General features: G+C 31.6%; 3 protein-coding genes across 7 annotated transcripts; 2 read left to right on the top strand and 1 right to left on the bottom strand.

Moving 5' to 3' along the window:
* Window positions 1-2,610: 2,610 nt before the first annotated feature.
* Window positions 2,611-7,387, top strand: LOC110642723 (uncharacterized). Of its 3 annotated transcripts, none has more exons than XM_021794860.2 (8): window positions 2,611-2,832; window positions 4,940-5,273; window positions 5,541-5,715; window positions 5,896-6,082; window positions 6,183-6,263; window positions 6,411-6,518; window positions 6,753-7,022; window positions 7,108-7,387. In XM_021794860.2, the coding sequence occupies exons 2-8, from the start codon at window positions 4,973-4,975 to the stop codon at window positions 7,204-7,206; spliced, it is 1,221 nt and encodes a 406-aa protein (XP_021650552.2). In that variant the 5' UTR covers window positions 2,611-2,832; window positions 4,940-4,972; the 3' UTR covers window positions 7,207-7,387. The 3 variants fall into 3 exon arrangements, with proteins under 3 accessions (XP_021650552.2, XP_057998464.1, XP_057998465.1); XM_058142481.1 differs by lacking the exon at window positions 2,611-2,832 and adding an exon at window positions 3,211-3,232; XM_058142482.1 differs by lacking the exon at window positions 2,611-2,832 and adding an exon at window positions 3,338-3,359.
* A 3,279-nt stretch (window positions 7,388-10,666) lies between these two features.
* On the top strand, window positions 10,667-14,945 carry LOC110642716 (violaxanthin de-epoxidase, chloroplastic). 3 transcript variants are annotated; one of them, XM_021794849.2, is made up of 6 exons: window positions 10,667-10,779; window positions 11,348-11,663; window positions 11,776-11,948; window positions 12,834-12,930; window positions 13,206-13,597; window positions 14,362-14,945. In XM_021794849.2, exons 2-6 carry the CDS (start codon window positions 11,376-11,378, stop codon window positions 14,852-14,854), a joined length of 1,443 nt encoding a protein of 480 aa, XP_021650541.2. In that variant the 5' UTR covers window positions 10,667-10,779; window positions 11,348-11,375; the 3' UTR covers window positions 14,855-14,945. The 3 variants fall into 3 exon arrangements, with proteins under 3 accessions (XP_021650541.2, XP_021650543.2, XP_057998434.1); XM_021794851.2 differs by lacking the exon at window positions 10,667-10,779 and having other exon boundaries at window positions 10,806-11,663; window positions 11,845-11,948; XM_058142451.1 differs by lacking the exon at window positions 10,667-10,779 and having other exon boundaries at window positions 10,807-11,663.
* A 145-nt stretch (window positions 14,946-15,090) lies between these two features.
* Window positions 15,091-16,639, bottom strand: LOC110642717 (syntaxin-related protein KNOLLE). Its single transcript, XM_021794852.2, has 2 exons — window positions 16,451-16,639; window positions 15,091-16,268 (listed from the first exon to the last, which is right to left on the bottom strand). The coding sequence occupies exon 2, from the start codon at window positions 16,251-16,253 to the stop codon at window positions 15,312-15,314; it is 942 nt and encodes a 313-aa protein (XP_021650544.2). The 5' UTR covers window positions 16,254-16,268; window positions 16,451-16,639; the 3' UTR covers window positions 15,091-15,311.
* Window positions 16,640-18,887: the final 2,248 nt, after the last annotated feature.

The raw sequence follows: 18,887 nt of genomic DNA, 5'->3' as shown, positions 1-18,887 counted from the left end.
AAAAAAAAAGGGATATACAAATGCAAAACAAATAAGGCATATACATTAAATACACATTTATTTTATGCTATTTTCTTTTATTTTATTATTGCACCACTAAGCTTTATGCTTAGCGCGTCGCTTTTACAACGCGTAGGTACTGAAGATTTGGACAGAGGGCCCAGTAGACCACAGATTGGGTAAGGCCGTTCACAGTTCTGCATAGTGTCCGTGTCACCTCACAGGCTACAGTGCATTGGTAGGACACTAGGTTTCATTTTGGTATTTTGTAACTAATGTTTATTTTCTCATATGTAATTGAACTTATGTAACATATTTTGATGTTCATGTAAATAATGAAAATTGTATTTGTGAATGGAAGAGTGAATGTCTATTTATGACTTGTACATGATTAACAAATGAGATGAATGATTGAGAAACGAATGGTTGAAAAATATTGAGATCTTGATATTGGAGTTTGAGAGTGATGGGATATGAATGTTGGAAGTGTTTTTCATAGGTTCCGAAGAACTGTTTTATCCATTTTTAGTCGGTACTTTGCCAGATTTTCTATAAAATTTTCGGAACCTCGAATAAATTATAATTTCAATAAAAGGCTTAAATAAATTATATTTCATAAATTATATTCATAAATATGACAAAAATTGATTAAGGTAAAATAGAGTGTGCCGATACACCGTGTGACATTGCTTACGCGGATGTACTGTACACGGGTAAAGGGGTGTCACAAGTTTGTTATAATAAGCACGCAAATCTAAGGTACACATACAAATGGCACAATCACACAGTATTGAAAATAGAAGAAGAATAATACAGGATTTAACATGGTTCAACTGTAAGGTCTACGTCCACGGGCAAGATAAGAAAAAAAATTCCACTATGATGAAAAGAGCAAGATACAATCAATCAGAATTCTCAAACCCTAACTCCAGTGTGTTTCCCGAATATCTCACAACTCTCTCGCAAAGGGTAAAATATTACAATATTTATACTGGTCTATACCGCGGGGGCGTTGCCCTCGCACCTTCAAGGAGATCAGTGGTGGGTTTCGGACCCGGGCCGATAGGCTCGTGTCCTCCTCTACCAGATCTCACTTTTTATTCCCATCGAGTCGTAACGTGAAATTTTCGGGTCGGGTCACAATTCGAGACCATAAAAAATATATTCAAAATTCGAAGCCACAAAATATAACAGCTTTGATTTGATTTGAATCTCTGTTTTTGTGTGTCCTGTTGTGGCTTGGAGGTTGTTGCGTTTAGGTCTGGTGTAATGGGTGTATGTTTCTTTTTTATTTTAAGTACACAATTTTATGCTTAAGTTGAGAGTGACTTAAGTAAAGCCCGTCGAAAATTAAAGCTGTTTCCAAGTGTCACGTTTTATATATATATATATATATATATATAAAAGGGATCCTGGCGCATGCAATCATTAGCCTAGCCTGTAAGAACGTATGAAATCATGTGACAGGCTGACCTGGAAATTTTGTCAGCAGAAGGTTGATTTTAAATACATAAGCCGAACCACGAACTGTACATTCATTGGACAATTATACAGATAGATGCTAACCCGCCAGCATTATATTGAGATATAAACGCAAGTTTAGTCAAGTTCATTCCATTTTCAAGCATAAAAAGCAGAAGCAGAGGGCCGAGGAAAGCAGCTGCAGTCCTTCCACCATTAGCATCATCTGCATTTCGTCTATGAATCCTGGGTGCATTGCTAGCTTCCAGTTTCTTTGGAATCTTGGGGCTGTTCCAACGATGTCACAACCTCATCCATGTTTGGCCGGAACTTGGGTTCTGTGATACACGTCTCACATACTGAATCAAGCAGAATGTTAGAAGCCTTGATGAAGTCGCGATGTATAACTTTATTTTCAACACTATGAAGAAATCGCAGCACAAAGAGCAACCTTCAAGCGGAGATTCCAAGAAAGAGGCTAGAAGTAAGAACATTCTAGAAAGCAGCAATGAAGATTATTTAAAGTTAGAATCGCTGGTCAAAGACATTTTGGCTTGACAACGTTACAGATGGAATAGAAAGAACTCCCTCCTGGAAAAACAGCAAATGAACATCATGCAAAGATAGAGATGCTGAAGTGATTTTGTATTTTATTTTATTTAAAGAGGACCTATATTTATAATTAAAATTTATTTTTCATTAAATATTTAATTACGCATTAGCAATATTTAAGGAAATTTAAAAAAAAAAGTTTTTATTAAAAATATAATTTTTTTTATCACAAATTTAATCTTCTTTTTTCCTTATCAAGTTAGATAAAATATTTAAAAAATTATTTAACTTCACTTATAAGTTGATTAAATTATTAAAAATATATTAATTTATTTATAATAATTTTTAAAATTTTAAATTATAAATTAAAAAAAAATAAGTTGCAGGTATTTACTTTTTATTTTAATATTTTTATATTTATAAATTAATTTAATTAAATATTTTATTATATTTTTTATTTAATTTTTAAAATTTTAATATAAAATTTATTTAATATTTTTTTTAATAATTATAATAATAAATATATTTATAAATTATTTTTTATCAAATGCATTAAATTAATTGTTTACCAGTGCCTTAGAAATCATTTTAATACTAAAATGAAAAGCAATTACTTTTTAAAAGCAGCGTGTACGGGATTCCTGGGCAAAGCCTTCCTCGCTAAGTTGATGGAACTGTAACTCCTTCTTACTGAAGTAGCTTGATTAGGCCTCATATTTTACCATTGTTGGATTCCAACCAGCCACATTTTAAAAGCAGCTTGCACAGATTCTGAGCAAAGCAATCCTCGCTAAGCTATTATTGATTTTGATTTCTCAGGTAATATTGCGTTTCTTTACTAATTTAAGTTTTTTCATTTCTGAGTTCTTGGTTCCAATTGTAGAAAAGTAAACTAGTGTGGAACAAGATGATGTGCTTTTCTCTGGGGTTTTCATTTTCTTGTAATCGGAGTGTTTAATCACAACAAGAAAGTTTTTTTTTTTTTTTTTGGGGATGATAGTAACTTCATTGATCAGATAGCACTAGAAATTTCTAGTGATATGCTTCTCTACAATAATTACTGAAAACTTTACTGTCGTGTAGTTGTTCGGTGCACCCTGTTTTTTACTTTTTTCTGCTTTTTCTTTTGATGATTACCATGTTCTCGTCTTGTCCTCTGTTTCTCCTTGTCATACACTTCGTGAAGCAAACTCAGTGGCGGAATATCAAGCTAAGCAGGGTTCGAATCGCAATTCGGACTTTATTGCTTTCCTTTGACTTGTTTTCGAGTGCGGGCGATGTTCATTATCTATTTGTTGGTTTATTTCTGGGACTTATCTACTGGTTTCGTGACTGGTCTTGTGCAGGTTTTTTTTTTTTTTTTAGTGGAGTACATTCAGTTTAGCTTCTATTTGGATTTTAAAAGTTGCTGCAATGTCTTCTAGGCTATCTGATTGTTTTCTGGTTGTTTAGCTTCTCATTTGTGCTTGGTTTCAGTTTTTGTACCAGTGTTTGAGTGGGGTTTTTTCATCAATATTTGCGGCTAGTTTCAGGGGGGTCTATGGGGAGGATCCCTTGATCCTGGGCTCTGTATCTGCTGGTTTCACCACTCTGTTGTTTTCTTCCTTATTAATAATAATTTTTTGCTGCTTATTTTTCTTGTTTTGTTGACGCAAAACACACTCCTCACACATAGTGAAAATAAGAAGAAAATACCCTGCTGGATTATATTAATTGGAAAACTAAACTGAAATATAATAAAAATACAAACTTACTATTAGGAAATTTTGATAAATTGAAACAAAAATAAGAAAATCTAGACTAATTAGCTAAACTAAATGAATCCTATTTAGAGTAGAAAAGCTCCTAAATTACATCTAAAATAATTTCCGCAATTATATCATGATAAAAGATGAAGTCCAAGATGAAATAGTACTATTGGGAATTTTTTGGACTAAAAACCTTGCTGCGCGCTACTGGACAGAAGAGCGCATGCCCCTACTTTGTGTCACCTTTCCCCTTTTGTTGGAATACTTGGCCTCTCTTTGCTTCCTTTGCTTCTTTCTTGTTTTCAAGCCCTGCATCATACTCCCTCACTTGAAAGAAAACTCATTCTTGAGTTGCAACAATTATGGTTGAAGGCGATACAACCAAAGCTCTAATTATAGCCTCAGTTGCTCTTCTCCTAATTCTTCATGAACTATTTGTCCTCCACCTTTTGTAAGAACATCAATTTTCTTCCCATGGACTTTCATACTCAAAATCACCATCCTCATCCTCGCCACCTGTTGCCCTTCAAATTCAAGAAGATTGTTTCTTTCTGCTAATCTCATGAACTCGGCATCCAGTACTGCATACGAATCAGACCCTTTCCTCTCTCTCTGTTCTAGCTTGCAACCATTCCCACCAAGTGAATGCTCCTCCCTTTAACCAACATGCTACTACGGTACTTCCTTGACTCTTTCTTTTTGAAGTTGTCTCCATGCAATGAAACGTCTCCACATCAGCTATCCAATTCAAGAATTCCTCAATATTTAAATTCCAATTGATGTTGGGAATGTTGACTTTAATCGGAATTCTTTGTTACTCCTCTCATCACATCCATGAACACTTTTTCTCCCATAATCATATTATTGCCAATCTATAGGATAGTCATGGGGTCATGGATGTCCTTCTCTTCCGATCTTCATCGTAGACTATTGCCTACGAGCAGGAATTGGTCAGCAAATAGGGTCACGAAGAGCTATTTTAAGTTACTATTTTATGTTATATGAAAAGAATATAAATGATTATTGATGGGTATTCTTTAGTTCCAATCTTTTGTAATCAGTAAGTCAAATTATATGTTGTTTAAAACGCACAATGGAGGTTAGCGTTTGGAAGTTTGATTTTTAGTTATTTTGTTATTCTCTTACTGAATTCCTCTTACAATAATTCCTCTTCTTAGGCATTCAGCTCACAGGCAATTACCATTAATTCGATGGCTTACATTCCTCCACATAAGCGGCATTCACAAGACAAGGGAAGGCCATCACCAACTCCAGAGAAGTTTATTCCTCTCTTCAAAAGCAATTATCTTAGTGTGAGATCACAGGATTCTAAAATAGTCAAGAGGGGAAAGATTGTTAATGCAGACGCCATATTCAGATGGTTTCCTGTTGGTTTGAGTGAAAATGATCAGTTTCCTTCTTACATTCATCTTGAGCCAGTTTCCGTGGAATCTTTTGAGCGCCGATATGGAGATAAACCTCTTACCTTGGTGAACAGTATTGCAACTGAAGGTTGGTATTTAGAGTTGTTATCATTTATGTTCTAGTCTTATTGCTTGAATCATGAACTTCTTGCTGACATATCATTAAAGTAACGTGGACCCTACTACAAAATATGGTGGGTCCCATTATAAAATATAATTTTTTTTAATTTCTGATTGGTTGGATTAGTTTATACACTTGGTCTAATTAAGAATTTTCCACTTAATTGGCGCACAAACGCTTACGCTCTCTCTCTCACCTTCTTCCTTTTTTCTTCTCAAAATTTATGTGTTGTAGAGAATAATGAGTTGAAAGAGAATTATGTGAGAAGTCCCTGGGTCACTATTGCAGAAAGTGTACAGCGAGATCTGCTCACCTCTTTCGAGATTTTGAAGAATGAAATGGACTCCCAAGGGTTGGAAAAAGTAAAGCCCACATTGGTTGCTAGATTTGGTAAAATTGTTTTTTATGGGTAAGCAATCTGATTTCCCTTAATTGCTAATCCACTTTATTTCAATGACTTGCCTGAATATTACAGTTCAGATGACCTTTTTCAACATAAAAATGAAGTAAATCTATACATGAAAGTATTAAGTTATACTAAAAGATGAGTGAGCAGTAGTTATTATTTTTACTTTTGTGATACATGTAGAAGCTGGAGCCCTTCAGTAAGGCTAGGAAGGATTGACAAAAATCAGGTTGATGGAAACATTTTGAGACAATTGAAAAGATCAATTTACACAAATGTTCCTTCTTCATATATGGAAAACATTATAGATGGGGTTGTCCCAAAAGTTGGAGTAGATTTTGAAGAGGAAAAAGACATCTACCATATAAAGGTATTGCCTCTTCTTTGCAGCACTCTTATTATAATTCTGATTCAGTTTGATAATGATTTTTTTCCCCAAGGAATGACTTGTTTTTTCTTTGCTTGTGTAGTTGTCTGATGATACACGACCATATTCAACTGTTTCATGCAAATGTCGTGTACAGGCAGATAAAAAACTTGTACTTTACAAGGCAGGTTCTTCTGCAACACAGCAAGAGTCTTGTCCCTATATGGCTATCTTTTTCATTTTCCACATTGGCTATTTCAATTTTTTTCAGTTTACTTTTGCTTGTTTAAGGTTACATTTAAAAATTAAAATGTAAACATTTTCTGTGTAGGCTGAACTACAAAAAGTGTACCATATGGTCACAGATGTATCATGCCTTGACAAGAATCTCGACCTGAGGCTAATGCTTTACACGAAGAGGATCTTAACTGCTCCTACTGTAAGTCAATGTGCCATCATTCACTTGGAAAGGCAATATCATTGCACCATCTGGATGTTTGACACCCACAAAATTGTCTGGTGTTTCTGTTTTATGCAACAACAACAATTTTCTCGTAGAGAAAGCTTGAGCTAGCAAGACTGGATAAAAATTTGCTAAATGTATTCCTAAACGTGCTTCTCTTATACATGATAAATTTATTGTCATAAGTCAGACTTCTATGTATTATTGCAGGATGATGAAATGAAAAGCATAAGGGATCTAATTTCTTCTGCAGTTTTGGATTCAGAAGTGAAGGGTGGGTTGAGATGGCCTCTTGGGAAGATATCTTCTGAAAATAGATACAGTGTAATTTGGTTTGGGCATACCATAACTAAAGCCTACAGAAGTCCATCATTGAGGCTGAAAGTTGGTCATGCCGATAGATTTTTCCTTGAGAGTGAAACTGGAGAAGTTTCAACGGAAACTTATCTTAAGTTGAATGGAATACTTTCAGAATTGCAGGTGGGTTCTTTTAATTCGGTTTGACATTTCTATGACGCGTACTTAACCTTCTTTATTTACAGCTTCATTTCTTTTCAATTTTCAGGAACAAGGAGCAGAAAGTGATTCAGTCTCCACCATGCTCAAAGACAGCTTAAGAATGATATGGGACAACTTCTTAAGCTGCGATCGTTTCTTAGCATAGGCATGCCATCAAGCATATCCTACTGTCTCTCTCTCCCCCTCTGTGAATAGTGTACATTTTTAATATCATTAGTGTGTGCTTGAAATGGGAAGGGATTTTCAAGAAGATGACATTATAAAACTGTGATTGGCTATGGTTTCTTCGACTGCATTGTGTAATATATAAATTTTACTATTTGGTATTTCTATTTGTAAATGTGAAACTAATTGTGTTTTTTTTTTTCATTTGAAATAACAAAAAATTTACATAGAAAAATTAATTTACACAAAAATTAATATATTTAGCATTTTACTTTTTTTCTATTGTGTTAATTCTCTTTGCTTATGTTAATTGCCTTATTTTCTTTTTCTAATTATATTAATTTTTTGTATTTGGCCTAATTTTTATTGATTTCCTCTCTTTCAATTTATTTAAAATACTGAATTTAAAAAAAAAAAAAAGTTCAAACCGAACTGAGTTGATGTGTTGAATCGCTGGCGTCAATATAATAGTAATATGATATTCGAACTATGTTGTGAACAGGGGCGAAGCCCCGTTGGACCTGAGGCGGCCATGGCCCTCCAAGTCCCAACACTTAAATAATTGTTGTTTTCCTTTTATTTTTTTTCTTCGAATAATCTTTTATTTATAAATGAAAATAATTTAAAGTTACATTAATTTATATAAAGTTAAAAATAATTAATTGTAATTTAATATAGTATAATTTTTTGTTTTAGCTTGTATTAATTATTTTTATTATTTTTTATTTTAATTATTGATGTTCTAATTAAAAAATTAGGGATGGCAAAAATTTTCAGACTCGATACGATCTGCTCCAAACCTGATTAATTTTCCTCCACTTTGATTTATTTTCCTTCACTTCGCTCCGACCTCAGTTTGTGCAGGGCGGAAATGGAAAGATTTTCTTCAACCCTGAATCTTCGCAATTTGTCCCGCATAGTAACATGTAATTATTTTTATTAAAAAAATTATTTTTATATATTTATATATTTAAATATGATAAAAATATAAATATATTATTAAAATAATATCTAAAACTTGAATTTCTAATTATATTTCATTTTTAATAAATAAAATTATATTATATACTAATAAATTAAAATAAAAAAATAAAAATAAAAAGAAAACTTCTTGTCGGGAAACTCACTCTGCTTCGCTCCCTAACGGGTAAATCCCTGCCTTGACACCAAATTTTTATGGGGCAAAGATGAGCGAAGTAATTTCCGTCTTGACTCACCCTACTGCTATTCCTATAAAGAGTCCAAGATGAGTGAATTGAACTATATTCGATTTTTTAGCCCTTGAAGCCTTAAGGAAAAAGTTGAAGCTTAGCACACTATTAAGAATGTGATAACTCTAATATATCAAGGTCCAAGCTAACAAACAAATGCAATAAACAAGTTATCAAGCAATTTCACAAGTAATGATCTTAAAGCTATGAGTAATGGATGTAAAGAGTTCACACATGAAGAGATAATCAAGAATTTATGTAATTCAAATAATCTCAATAATTTTAGCCCAACTAAACCAAGCAATTTTTCATAAATAAATTGAAATTAAATGAGAGTAAGAGAATAAGAGGTCAAACACATCAATTTATAGCAATTCGACACTCACAGCTTATATCCACTTCCTCAAAAATCACACTCTGAGATACTCTTTATTATTGAACTCTTTTCACGAGTAAAAGCCAAGCCAAGTATACCCCAAGCTTTTCTCTCAACTATCACTCAACGCCTTAAATGCTCTCTAATGCCTCACTGAATATGCTTCAAGTAGTGTTTAAATTTCTCTCAATCACAATAAATATACACCAATAAATCTACGAAGAATGGAAAGAAATTATGCCAATTTAACTCAAGAATAGTAGACGAGAGGGTGAAAGATTTTCAAGAAAAACTTCAACTTTAGAACATTAGGAAGATAAGTTTCATGCCCACAAAATAGTACAATAATATCTTATATAGATAGGGTTGAAAAACTAGTTGTTAGACACATTTAAGAAAGTCAAAATCCAATGAAAAGTGAAAATATAGTCATTATTTTATCTTCTAGGAACCTAGAAAAATACTATTAGATTCAAAAGTAACATGTTACTTTTGAAAGTAGCATACTACTTTTTTACATAAGATTTTGCTCAGAAAAAAAATATATTACTTTTAAAAATAATGAGATATACTTTTGCTTTGTCCAAACATTTGCACTTTTGAAATAATACTTCAAAAATTTCCAACACTTTAGAACATCATGTTTATCCCCAAAAGTATAGGCAAATATTTAAAACAACTAGTTATTTGAAAAAAAAAATTAATATTAAGGTTTCGTTTGTGTCGCGGAAAATGACTTGCATGTGGATTTTCAATGAAAATATTTTCTGTTGTTTGATTGTAATGTTAAATTAATGATATTTATTTATTTATTTCATATATGTATATGTGTGTTCACATTTCAATAAGATTTTTATAATTTAAAAAATAAGAAATGACTTCCTCTTTTAAAAAATAGATGTTATTTTCCTTAAAAATAACTTAATATTCCTTTGATCAGAAAAATATTTTTCATTAATTAATTTTCCTGAGTTCCCCTAAACATCAAAAATACAAAAAATATATTTTTCATGAAATAAACAGAGCCTAATATATTTTTTTTATTTATTCTCGTTACAAGGATCCTAAGCTTAAAATTTAAGTAATTTATCCACTTAAGCTGCCTTCATGCCTTAAAATTACATCCTTCGAATGTTCACTCGTCCCTTACATAATCCTAACTGGTTCTTGGCATTTAATGATCACATACACATATATTTTGTTCACCCTCATAATTTACAGAATGTTTTTGTAAATAATTTTTTATAAAATGATAATATAAATGTAAAATATAATTAAAAGTTAAAAATAAATATGTAGTTGTTGTAATAATATATTTCATGAGTTGAAAATCATAAAAATTCTTGTCCAATAAAACAAAAATGATCTCTCACACAAGCATGCGAACCATTAAAAGAAGTAATGGTCTACAATATAAAATATAAAATATGACCCCGTCCACTTTTATTTATTATTTTTTAAAATAATTTTTTTTATAATTATTTTTTATTTTAAAAAAATTAAAAAATATTTTTTTTAATTATTTATAAATGGGATATAAGGTAATTTAATTAAATTAATAATATTTTATTATAATTTAAGTGATTTAATTATTTTCTTAGATATTGTATAAAAAATCTTAAATTTAAATAACAATGAATAAAAAATAATATATTTTAATAAAAAATTATATTAATATTATTGTTATAACTAGTATATAAAAAATATATGTTTAATATAAAAATTATATATCGAACCGGACCTAGCCAGGTCCAGGCTATCTAGCCTTTGCCTAGGCCCAGCCGAAGGAGTAGGGCCGAGCCGCAAACAGGTCTAATTGAATACTTGAATCCACGTTACAGTGCTAGGTTCCACACGATTTCTTATCCAACTGCACTCTCTTCCAAACCCCGCGCTCTTTTTGCTTCTTAATTGTCTCTGCTTCAACTATTATACCTCTCATGAAAACCACCATCTCCTCTTCAAGGTCAGCACTTTCTCGCTCCCATCTCTCTCTCTCTCTCTCTCTCTCTCTTTCTCTCTCTCTCTCTCTCGGTATCAATATTCTTGCGTTTAAGTACACTTGTCTGGTAATGCTTGTATTGTTCTTCTAATTATCTGTTTCCTGCTAATTTTGCCATGATTTTCTCTTTCTTGGAAATAGGATTTAGTTTGCAATCGGTTCTTTCTTGATAGGACTCTTTACGTAATTAGTATCAAACTTCGGTGAACAGCAAAAGATGTTAATGAAAAGTTCTTTGCTTTATTCAAGAATGTTGACATTTTCAATTCAAGCACAAGCAAGACTGTCCAATTTAGGTTATGTTGGTACGGTGTTTACTATTTGTGCATGTACCTACTAATATATTGGTGAAGTTCTAGTAGGAATTTGCATGATTTGCAGAACAATCATGAATTTTCTTGCGGGTCATAAGTTAATTTTAGATTAGAGGAAATTGGGAGATGTTATATTGCTAGTTTTAATTGGGGTTTTAGTTGGTTGGTTTAGAGGACTAGAAACAAGATCGGAAACTGACTAATGTGGTCATTCTTAGATTGCAATTGGAAGTTTAAAGAGGAAGTATGGCGCTGTCTGCAAACTCATTCTTTTTATCTCATGAAGAAAGTATTTGTAGTTCGTACATCAGATCAGGAATTGCAAGTTATGAAAAATTTCATGGGAGGAGGGGACTTCATTTTCAAAGTATAGTTGTGTTGAACTTTTGGCCCAATAGCAGAAAGTCAAGACATGTAAAATTAGTTAGAAATCATAGGAATTATCATGGGCTCAAGCTAAGATGCTCACATCGATTCTCGGGCTGGACAAAGAAGTATTCCTCATTGTGTAGTACTGGTGCAACTGTAACTAAGGTAGCTCCTGAGTAATAATACCTTTGTTTTTTCAATGTGGAGGTAATTATTGCCCCTCTTTTGTTTCACTTTTTTCTGATTCTTTTCTTCTTTTTCCTTTTAATTCTTCAAGGCAAAAGAAGTGCTTAATTTTCTGATGTTGAGTGTGTCAAAAAACCTAAAAGAAAAGAGTCACTTGCAGTTCTTGAAAGTTGCCAGCATACTAGCATGTGCATTATTGGTCATTCCATCAGCTGATGCTGTTGATGCTCTGAAAACTTGTACTTGCTTATTGAAGGAGTGCAGGTAATTCAAATTTCCTTAGTCTAAATTAAGATTCAATCCTGTAATCTTCAAGTTTCCTCATTTCATCTGTATGTATTTTATCCACTATATTTTACCCTCTTTTCTGTTATTTATATCTGTTAATGATGACAGTGAACCTTAATGCAACTTTACGCTTGCTCAGTTGTGACCTACAGCTCACAAGCTCTAGCTGCCAAAACAACCTCCTTGCAATGCAAGGGGGGTGTTGCTTATGTCTAATCCTCCCCAACACACACGATAAGGGAAGCTTCATATGCTAGGACACCATTCATACTTGTGGAAGCATTGTCATCAAAAATTCAAAAGAGAAAATTACTATTTAGTTCCTCTATTTTAATAAAATTAACTACTTAGTCCTCCAATTTTCAAAAATATATTAGTTGGTTCCCATATTTTTGTTTCGTCTACTTTTTAATCCCTTTGTCTGGTTTAAATTAAGTTTTTTGTTAGTCAATATATTTAAAGGAGAGAGAAATTACTATTACGGGAACTAAATAGTTCACAGCTTAGAAAATAGAAAGACTATACAGTTGTATTTTTGAAATTATAGTGATTGAATGAATTTCAAATTAACACCTAAAATGACCAAAGGACTAAAGAGTAAACTAAACAAAAATACAGGGTTTAACTAATGTATTTTTCGAAATAGGATGACCAAGTAGTTAGTCCTTTAAAATTGAGGGACTAAATCATAATTTTCCCTATTAAAAATTAGTTTTGTTCTGCAACAGAGTTGGATTTAATTAAAAGGGTTAACCCTTTAATTTAAGTGTGTTACAATTCTGATTTTCTTTTCAGTTAATATGGCTATCTCATATGTCAAAACTTTATCATTTCTTCTGATTGGAGGCTTTTGATTGTTAGGTTAGAATTGGCTAAGTGCATCGCAAACCCAGCATGTGCTGCCAATATTGCTTGCCTTCAGACATGCAATAACCGGCCTGATGAGACTGAATGCCAGGTCAGTTCTGTTCTCTCAAGGCATTCACAGATATATACACCTGTACAAGAATTCTTGGAGCACCAAAGATATATAAATAAGCATAACACTTTCTGCTAGCTCAAGCTTTTGGACTACATATGGCCTACAAATGGGGTTCATATGTAAGGGCAAACTTGTCATTCTCTCTCAGCTTCAGCTTTCAGTAAATTTGCCAAGCTTAACAGTTTGATTGCCCCTTATGCTGAATGGAAACAAATTATGGTTATCATACCAAGTACCTTCCCTTGTTGCAGATCAAATGTGGGGACCTGTTTGAAAACAGTGTAGTTGATGAATTCAATGGGTGTGCAGTCTCGAGAAAGAACTGTGTACCTCAGAAATCTGATGTTGGGCAATTTCCTGTCCCTGATCCAGCTGTTCTGGTCAAGAGCTTTAACATGGCAGATTTTAATGGGAAGTGGTATATTACCAGTGGCTTAAATCCTACCTTTGATACTTTTGACTGCCAATTGCATGAATTTCATGTAGAATCTAACAAACTTGTGGGAAATTTATCATGGAGAATACGGACTCCAGATAGTGGCTTCTTCACTCGTTCAACTGTACAGAGATTTGTTCAAGATGCCATGCAGCCTGGAATACTCTACAATCATGACAATGAGTATCTTCACTATCAAGATGATTGGTGCATGCCTTCTTCCTGTTCTGCTACCATTTTGATATATCTTTAATATACTGTGGCTGCTAACAAAACTAGTTTTAAGTTCTGCCTATACGAAGAACTTTCAAATAAATCCAAATAGATTATAGAGTGACTTAATGGGACAGAAGATGTGTCCTGAAGCAAAATCTTTTTGCTCTTTCCCTTGATAGTTCTCACTTTGATGTCAAGTGCAGTGGTGCCTGTTAATCCTCTTAGCTAGTTGGACACGAGAAAGTTGTCAACAGTAGTTCTCTTTTAATTCTACGCAAATGGGGAAAATTTTGAAACAAGTTTGTCTTCCCCCCTCTCCCTTTCATTTTTGTCCTAAATCAATAATAGATCGGAACCCTTGAGCCCTCCTACCAGTTACCAGTCTCACCATTGAGGCAAGAGACAGTAGTTTCTGAGCACTGATCTATTGGGGCATTATTCACATGCATTTGCACTAGCCACACTTTGTTGTAGACATTGTTCTAATTTTCATACAGATATGACACCTGATAACATGCATGGACCTTCATGGCTCATGACATGCAAACCCTACAACACCTTGTGAGCAAAGAATAACTGAATAGCTTAACTATCTTAATTCAGGCAGCCTTGTTGATAGAGAAGATAACCATTTCAGTTCTTTAAATCATCGTCAAATAAAGAGAGTGAATTTTCTCCTGCAGCATTGAATACCATGATTGTTTGGTTTGCTGAATTAGACCAGAATGATTAACCATTATCATATATGGATGCAGGTATATTCTATCATCCAAGGTGGAAAATAACAGCGATGATTACATCTTTGTGTACTACCGGGGCAGGAATGATGCGTGGGAGGGATATGGTGGTGCTGTTGTGTACACAAGAAGTGCGGTTTTGCCAGGAAGCATTGTACCTGAACTGGAAAGAGCAGCTAAAAGCATAGGACAAGATTTCAACAAGTTCATTAGAACAGATAATACTTGTGGGCCTGAACCTCCCCTTGTTGAGAGACTGGAGAAGACAGTAGAGGAAGGGGAGAAGACCATTATAAGAGAGGTGGAAGAAATTGAAGGGGAGGTGGGGAAGACTGAAATGACATTGCTTCAGAGATTAGCCGAAGGGTTTAAAGAGCTCCAGCAAGATGAGGAAATTATCCTGAGAGAGCTAAGTAGGGAAGAGATGGAAATATTGAATGATCTAAAAATGGAAGCAAATGAGGTGGAAAAACTCTTTGGACGAGCGCTGCCCATAAGGAAATTAAGATAGAATCTTTAGAAGAGACTGTTATGCACTATATTTGCAACTTTTATAGCTCTATTCTTTGGGCATAAGGAAAAATCATATTTCAATTTTTTTACTTTGTAATTTGCTGGTTGATTTTGGTTTCCCTTTTGCATTATGCTTTGTTCAGTCTCCCAAAAGCAATCTGAATTTCTTGACGTTCATCAGTAATGATAATATTTTGATTAAATTATCTTCATAGAAGAAAGAACAATAAAAAATAGCTGAGAAAAACAACAAAGCCAGAATGTTTTATATTCAATGTAGGTACTCAAATATGTCTACATCACAATATTAAAAGAATAAACCAATAACAATATGAAGAAACATCTAACAGTTTTTACCAGTCCCAGAACAAGGACTTGGATCTGACATCTTCAAAGTAAAGCAAAAAAACCAGAAGGAATAACAGGGTATTAAATCCTCCACGGGAACCTCCAATTCAAGAGTCACTGAAGCTAGTAGCAATAGGAATAATAATCACGAGAATAATCAACAACAAAAGTATCACACCAATGCACATCCACTTCCTGCTGCTCCTCTGGTAGTCTTTAGCACTCTTGAGCTCTTTGGTACCATCCTTCACATAGTGGCTAGCATTAAACACATGGTGCTCGATATCATCCAACTGCTCCCCTTGTGCTTCCACCATTACTGCCATGTCCAAGAACACCTGGTGCAGCTCCAACAAGCTCTTCTCAATCTCTTTCGCTGTATCATGCCTATCCTGTATCTCCTCTACTGTCTCTAATACCTTCCCTTTCCCATGTTCCTGTATTGCACGTTTCAGAAACTCCTCACCTCCATTGTCATCAGAAATAATCTTGTCAATGATCTCCTCATCCGGGTACTCCCCAGTCACTGTAAAATATCTCCGCTCAACAGTTTCTTTATACTCCATCATCATTTTCTGTCTTAACCCTTGAAAATCCATCATAAGCTCCTTCAACTTCTTGCGCAAACCATTGGTGACTGCAAGTCTAGTTCTGTAAATTGGGGTTCCTTCTTTATACCCAGATAGTCGCCTGTTGGCTGCATTGGCACGGTCCATTTCTTCAAGCTGATTTCTGATGGTTCTAGCCTTTTTAAGCACAGTAACAATGTCTGTATTAATCTTGTTGCGCAGTGATTTTAAGGCCTCTGGTTTGTGCATAGATTTGCTTTCTTCATTGGATTCTTGGAGACGGACTAGAATTTCACGGATTGATCCCATTTCTTTCTTGACATTCTCAGCTTCTTCAAGGAATAGGCCAAGGTTACGATCCATAGTGTTTGATGCATTTGCCATCTCTATATCAGGGTCAGGACCAGCTTCCAAATCTTTCATGGCCTCTTTCTTCAGGTCCACATAGCTGGTGAAGGATTTGGTCATTAAATCATTCATCTTTACTTACCAGACCTGAAAAGAAAATCCCCCCCAAAAAATTTGAATTAGACATGAAATCATCTGGCTAAATTGTGCAATTTCATTGATAAGTGTACCTTATAAACCACAAGAAAATAATGAAAAACAAAAATAAATAAATAAATAAAGATATGGGTATTGAATAAAATTTGCTTCGAATCCAGAGACAAGCATACCTTTAATCAACTGCGGAATACAGCAACAGCAGTTTCTTACAGATCGAAATGGAAAGTGGGCTTATTATGATATGAGATTCGGAGATGGAAAGAAGCAGATGATCTTGATCTTGGGTTTTGGTTTTCTGATAAGGAAGTGCAACGCAAGCTCAGCTAGTGAAGTGTAATTTTTGTGAATTAGAAATGAGTTAAAAGAGACACTTAAAAAGGACCGAAAATAAAGGTCCCATTAGGATCTGAAAAATGAAAAAAAAAAAGTAGCCGTTGCAATCTCCCAACGGCTCTATTAAGATCTACTGATTAAGTGACAGTCAAACAACGACTATGTATCGTTGGATTAATATTTTTTTTTTCTTTCTCTTGTTTAATTTCTTTTAATATATAAAAGTAAAATAAATAAATAATTTTCACTTCAGCAAAGCTTAATATTCAAAATATTATATTGGAAGAGACAAAACATTTGAAATAGAAGTAATTCAAAATATAAGAGATGTAAAATAATGAATAAAATTATGAAAATGAATAGGATTTTGAAAAAAAATCAGTTGTCATGATTAATTTGTTGAAATTAGCAATTAACTCATAGCAATTGGCACCCATTGATAAATCTTTATTGTAAAAATTGATGTATTTAATGTAAATTCGAACTTATATAAAACGAGCTCAATAATTATTAAATTAAAATTTTATTTGATTCGATTATATAATAAAATTTATTTTATTTATAAATGAAATTTATAATAGAATTTATTTATAAATAAATTTTTTTATTTAATATTTTTATATTAAATTTAAAATTCATTTAAAATGAAATAAATTTTATATTTAAAATAAATAAAATAAAATAAAATAATATAATATATAATAAGAGAATAATTTTATTTTATCACTATATATATATTTGATTTTTAAATTTAAATTTATTTTATTTATTATTTATTTTAAAAAATTTTTTATATTACAACAAATTTCAAATATGTATTAATAATTATTATAAATATAATTAAAATATATTTATAAAGTGTATAAAATAAAATTCTTCAACTAAGAAAATTAATCTAGGAAAAAAAAAAGTAAAAAAGATATTATTCTTATTGTTGTAATTAGAAGCTATGTCCTCATAAAATTAGCATTTTAATCTCTAAAATTTACTAATAAATCTAGAATGAATAATTAAAAATAATATATATAATTAAATTAATAATTCTACAATTTAATATTTATTTCATAATATAAATATTTATTAAAAATTTCTTTTACATAAATTTTGATTAAAAATATTTTATCTCCTTTTTTCTAATTTCAATTAGCACAATTCTAGCTTTTATAGAATAAAGGCATTGATATTTGCTAATTATAATATTATTATAAAAATATTCACAAATTTAATAAAAAAAATATCATTATTTTAATACAAAATGGGATTACTGTCTCAATTTTTTAAATTCCATTATTTTATTTAGTAAAATTAAAATATGTAAAATGTTAAATGAAAATTTCAAGCAATTTATTGTTGAATTTTTGTTTTCTTTAATATTTGATAGATTTTTTAGCAATTTAAAATACGTTATGGATCATTAAACGCTATTTGATTTGAGACTTTAATATTTAAATACAATTAATAATTTTTAATCAGTGAAATTTAATAATACAATATATTTCTTCATTAATGTTTAATGATTTCAAGAACCAGAGGGATAATTTTTTAAAAATTCCATAATATGATTTAGAGCTTCATCATTTACAAACATTAATTTTTATCAAATAATTATTTTATGATTTAACATCAATTTTATTTTTACCTTGTTAATAAAAGTTAGTGTAATTACTTGTTTCATTATTTTTTATCATTTATCATATTAATTTTTTAGGTTAAAAGACTTAAAAAATCTAAATTTTTATAAGCTTTTTTTAGTTTTAGTTAAAAATCATTAAATTTTATTTATTTAATATTCAAACTTTTACATTAATTTCAATTGTAGTAAATATTTTCAAATATATATATATATATATATATATATACACTCACACACACTTTTTTAGAAGTTAAAATTAAAATTCTTTCAGTAATGTTATTTATACATATTTTATGTTTAAATATTTGAGTTTTTCATTTATTAGCCATTAAATTTAATATAAAATTACAAGAAAAATGTGAATTAGAAGTATAAATATAAAGAGAGATAAAAAAATTTAAAAAATTAAAATAATAAAATTAAATATATTACTTAAATATAATTTTTTTTATTAATATGTAATTTACTAAAATTAATGAAAATATGAAAATTATTAAATAAATTAATAAAGTAAAAAGAATTAACTAACATTGATAATGAGTGAAAAAGAATTTAATTATTTTTATTAATAGAAGAATTTAATTGTTTTTAGATTAAATTTATTATTAAATTTAAAAACAATACGAAAAGGTTTAGAATCG

Source organism: Hevea brasiliensis, unplaced genomic scaffold (assembly GCF_030052815.1).
Source record: "Hevea brasiliensis isolate MT/VB/25A 57/8 unplaced genomic scaffold, ASM3005281v1 Scaf5, whole genome shotgun sequence".
Lineage (NCBI taxonomy): Eukaryota > Viridiplantae > Streptophyta > Magnoliopsida > Malpighiales > Euphorbiaceae > Hevea > Hevea brasiliensis.
This window is presented reverse-complemented; position numbering and strand designations above follow the sequence as displayed.

What these genes read in the sequence shown, in the direction of transcription:
- LOC110642723 (XM_021794860.2), top strand. Translation starts at nt 4,973, where the DNA reads ATGGCTTACATTCCTCCACATAAGCGGCATTCACAAGACAAGGGAAGG. An exon ending in GAACAGTATTGCAACTGAAG is followed by an intron (nt 5,274 to 5,540) that starts GTTGGTATTTAG and finishes TATGTGTTGTAG; the next exon opens with AGAATAATGAGTTGAAAGAG. An exon ending in AAGACATCTACCATATAAAG is followed by an intron (nt 6,083 to 6,182) that starts GTATTGCCTCTT and finishes TTGCTTGTGTAG; the next exon opens with TTGTCTGATGATACACGACC.
- LOC110642716 (XM_021794849.2), top strand. Translation starts at nt 11,376, where the DNA reads ATGGCGCTGTCTGCAAACTCATTCTTTTTATCTCATGAAGAAAGTATT. An exon ending in CTGATGAGACTGAATGCCAG is followed by an intron (nt 12,931 to 13,205) that starts GTCAGTTCTGTT and finishes CCCTTGTTGCAG; the next exon opens with ATCAAATGTGGGGACCTGTT. An exon ending in CTTCACTATCAAGATGATTG is followed by an intron (nt 13,598 to 14,361) that starts GTGCATGCCTTC and finishes ATATGGATGCAG; the next exon opens with GTATATTCTATCATCCAAGG.
- LOC110642717 (XM_021794852.2), bottom strand. Translation starts at nt 16,253, where the DNA reads ATGAATGATTTAATGACCAAATCCTTCACCAGCTATGTGGACCTGAAG.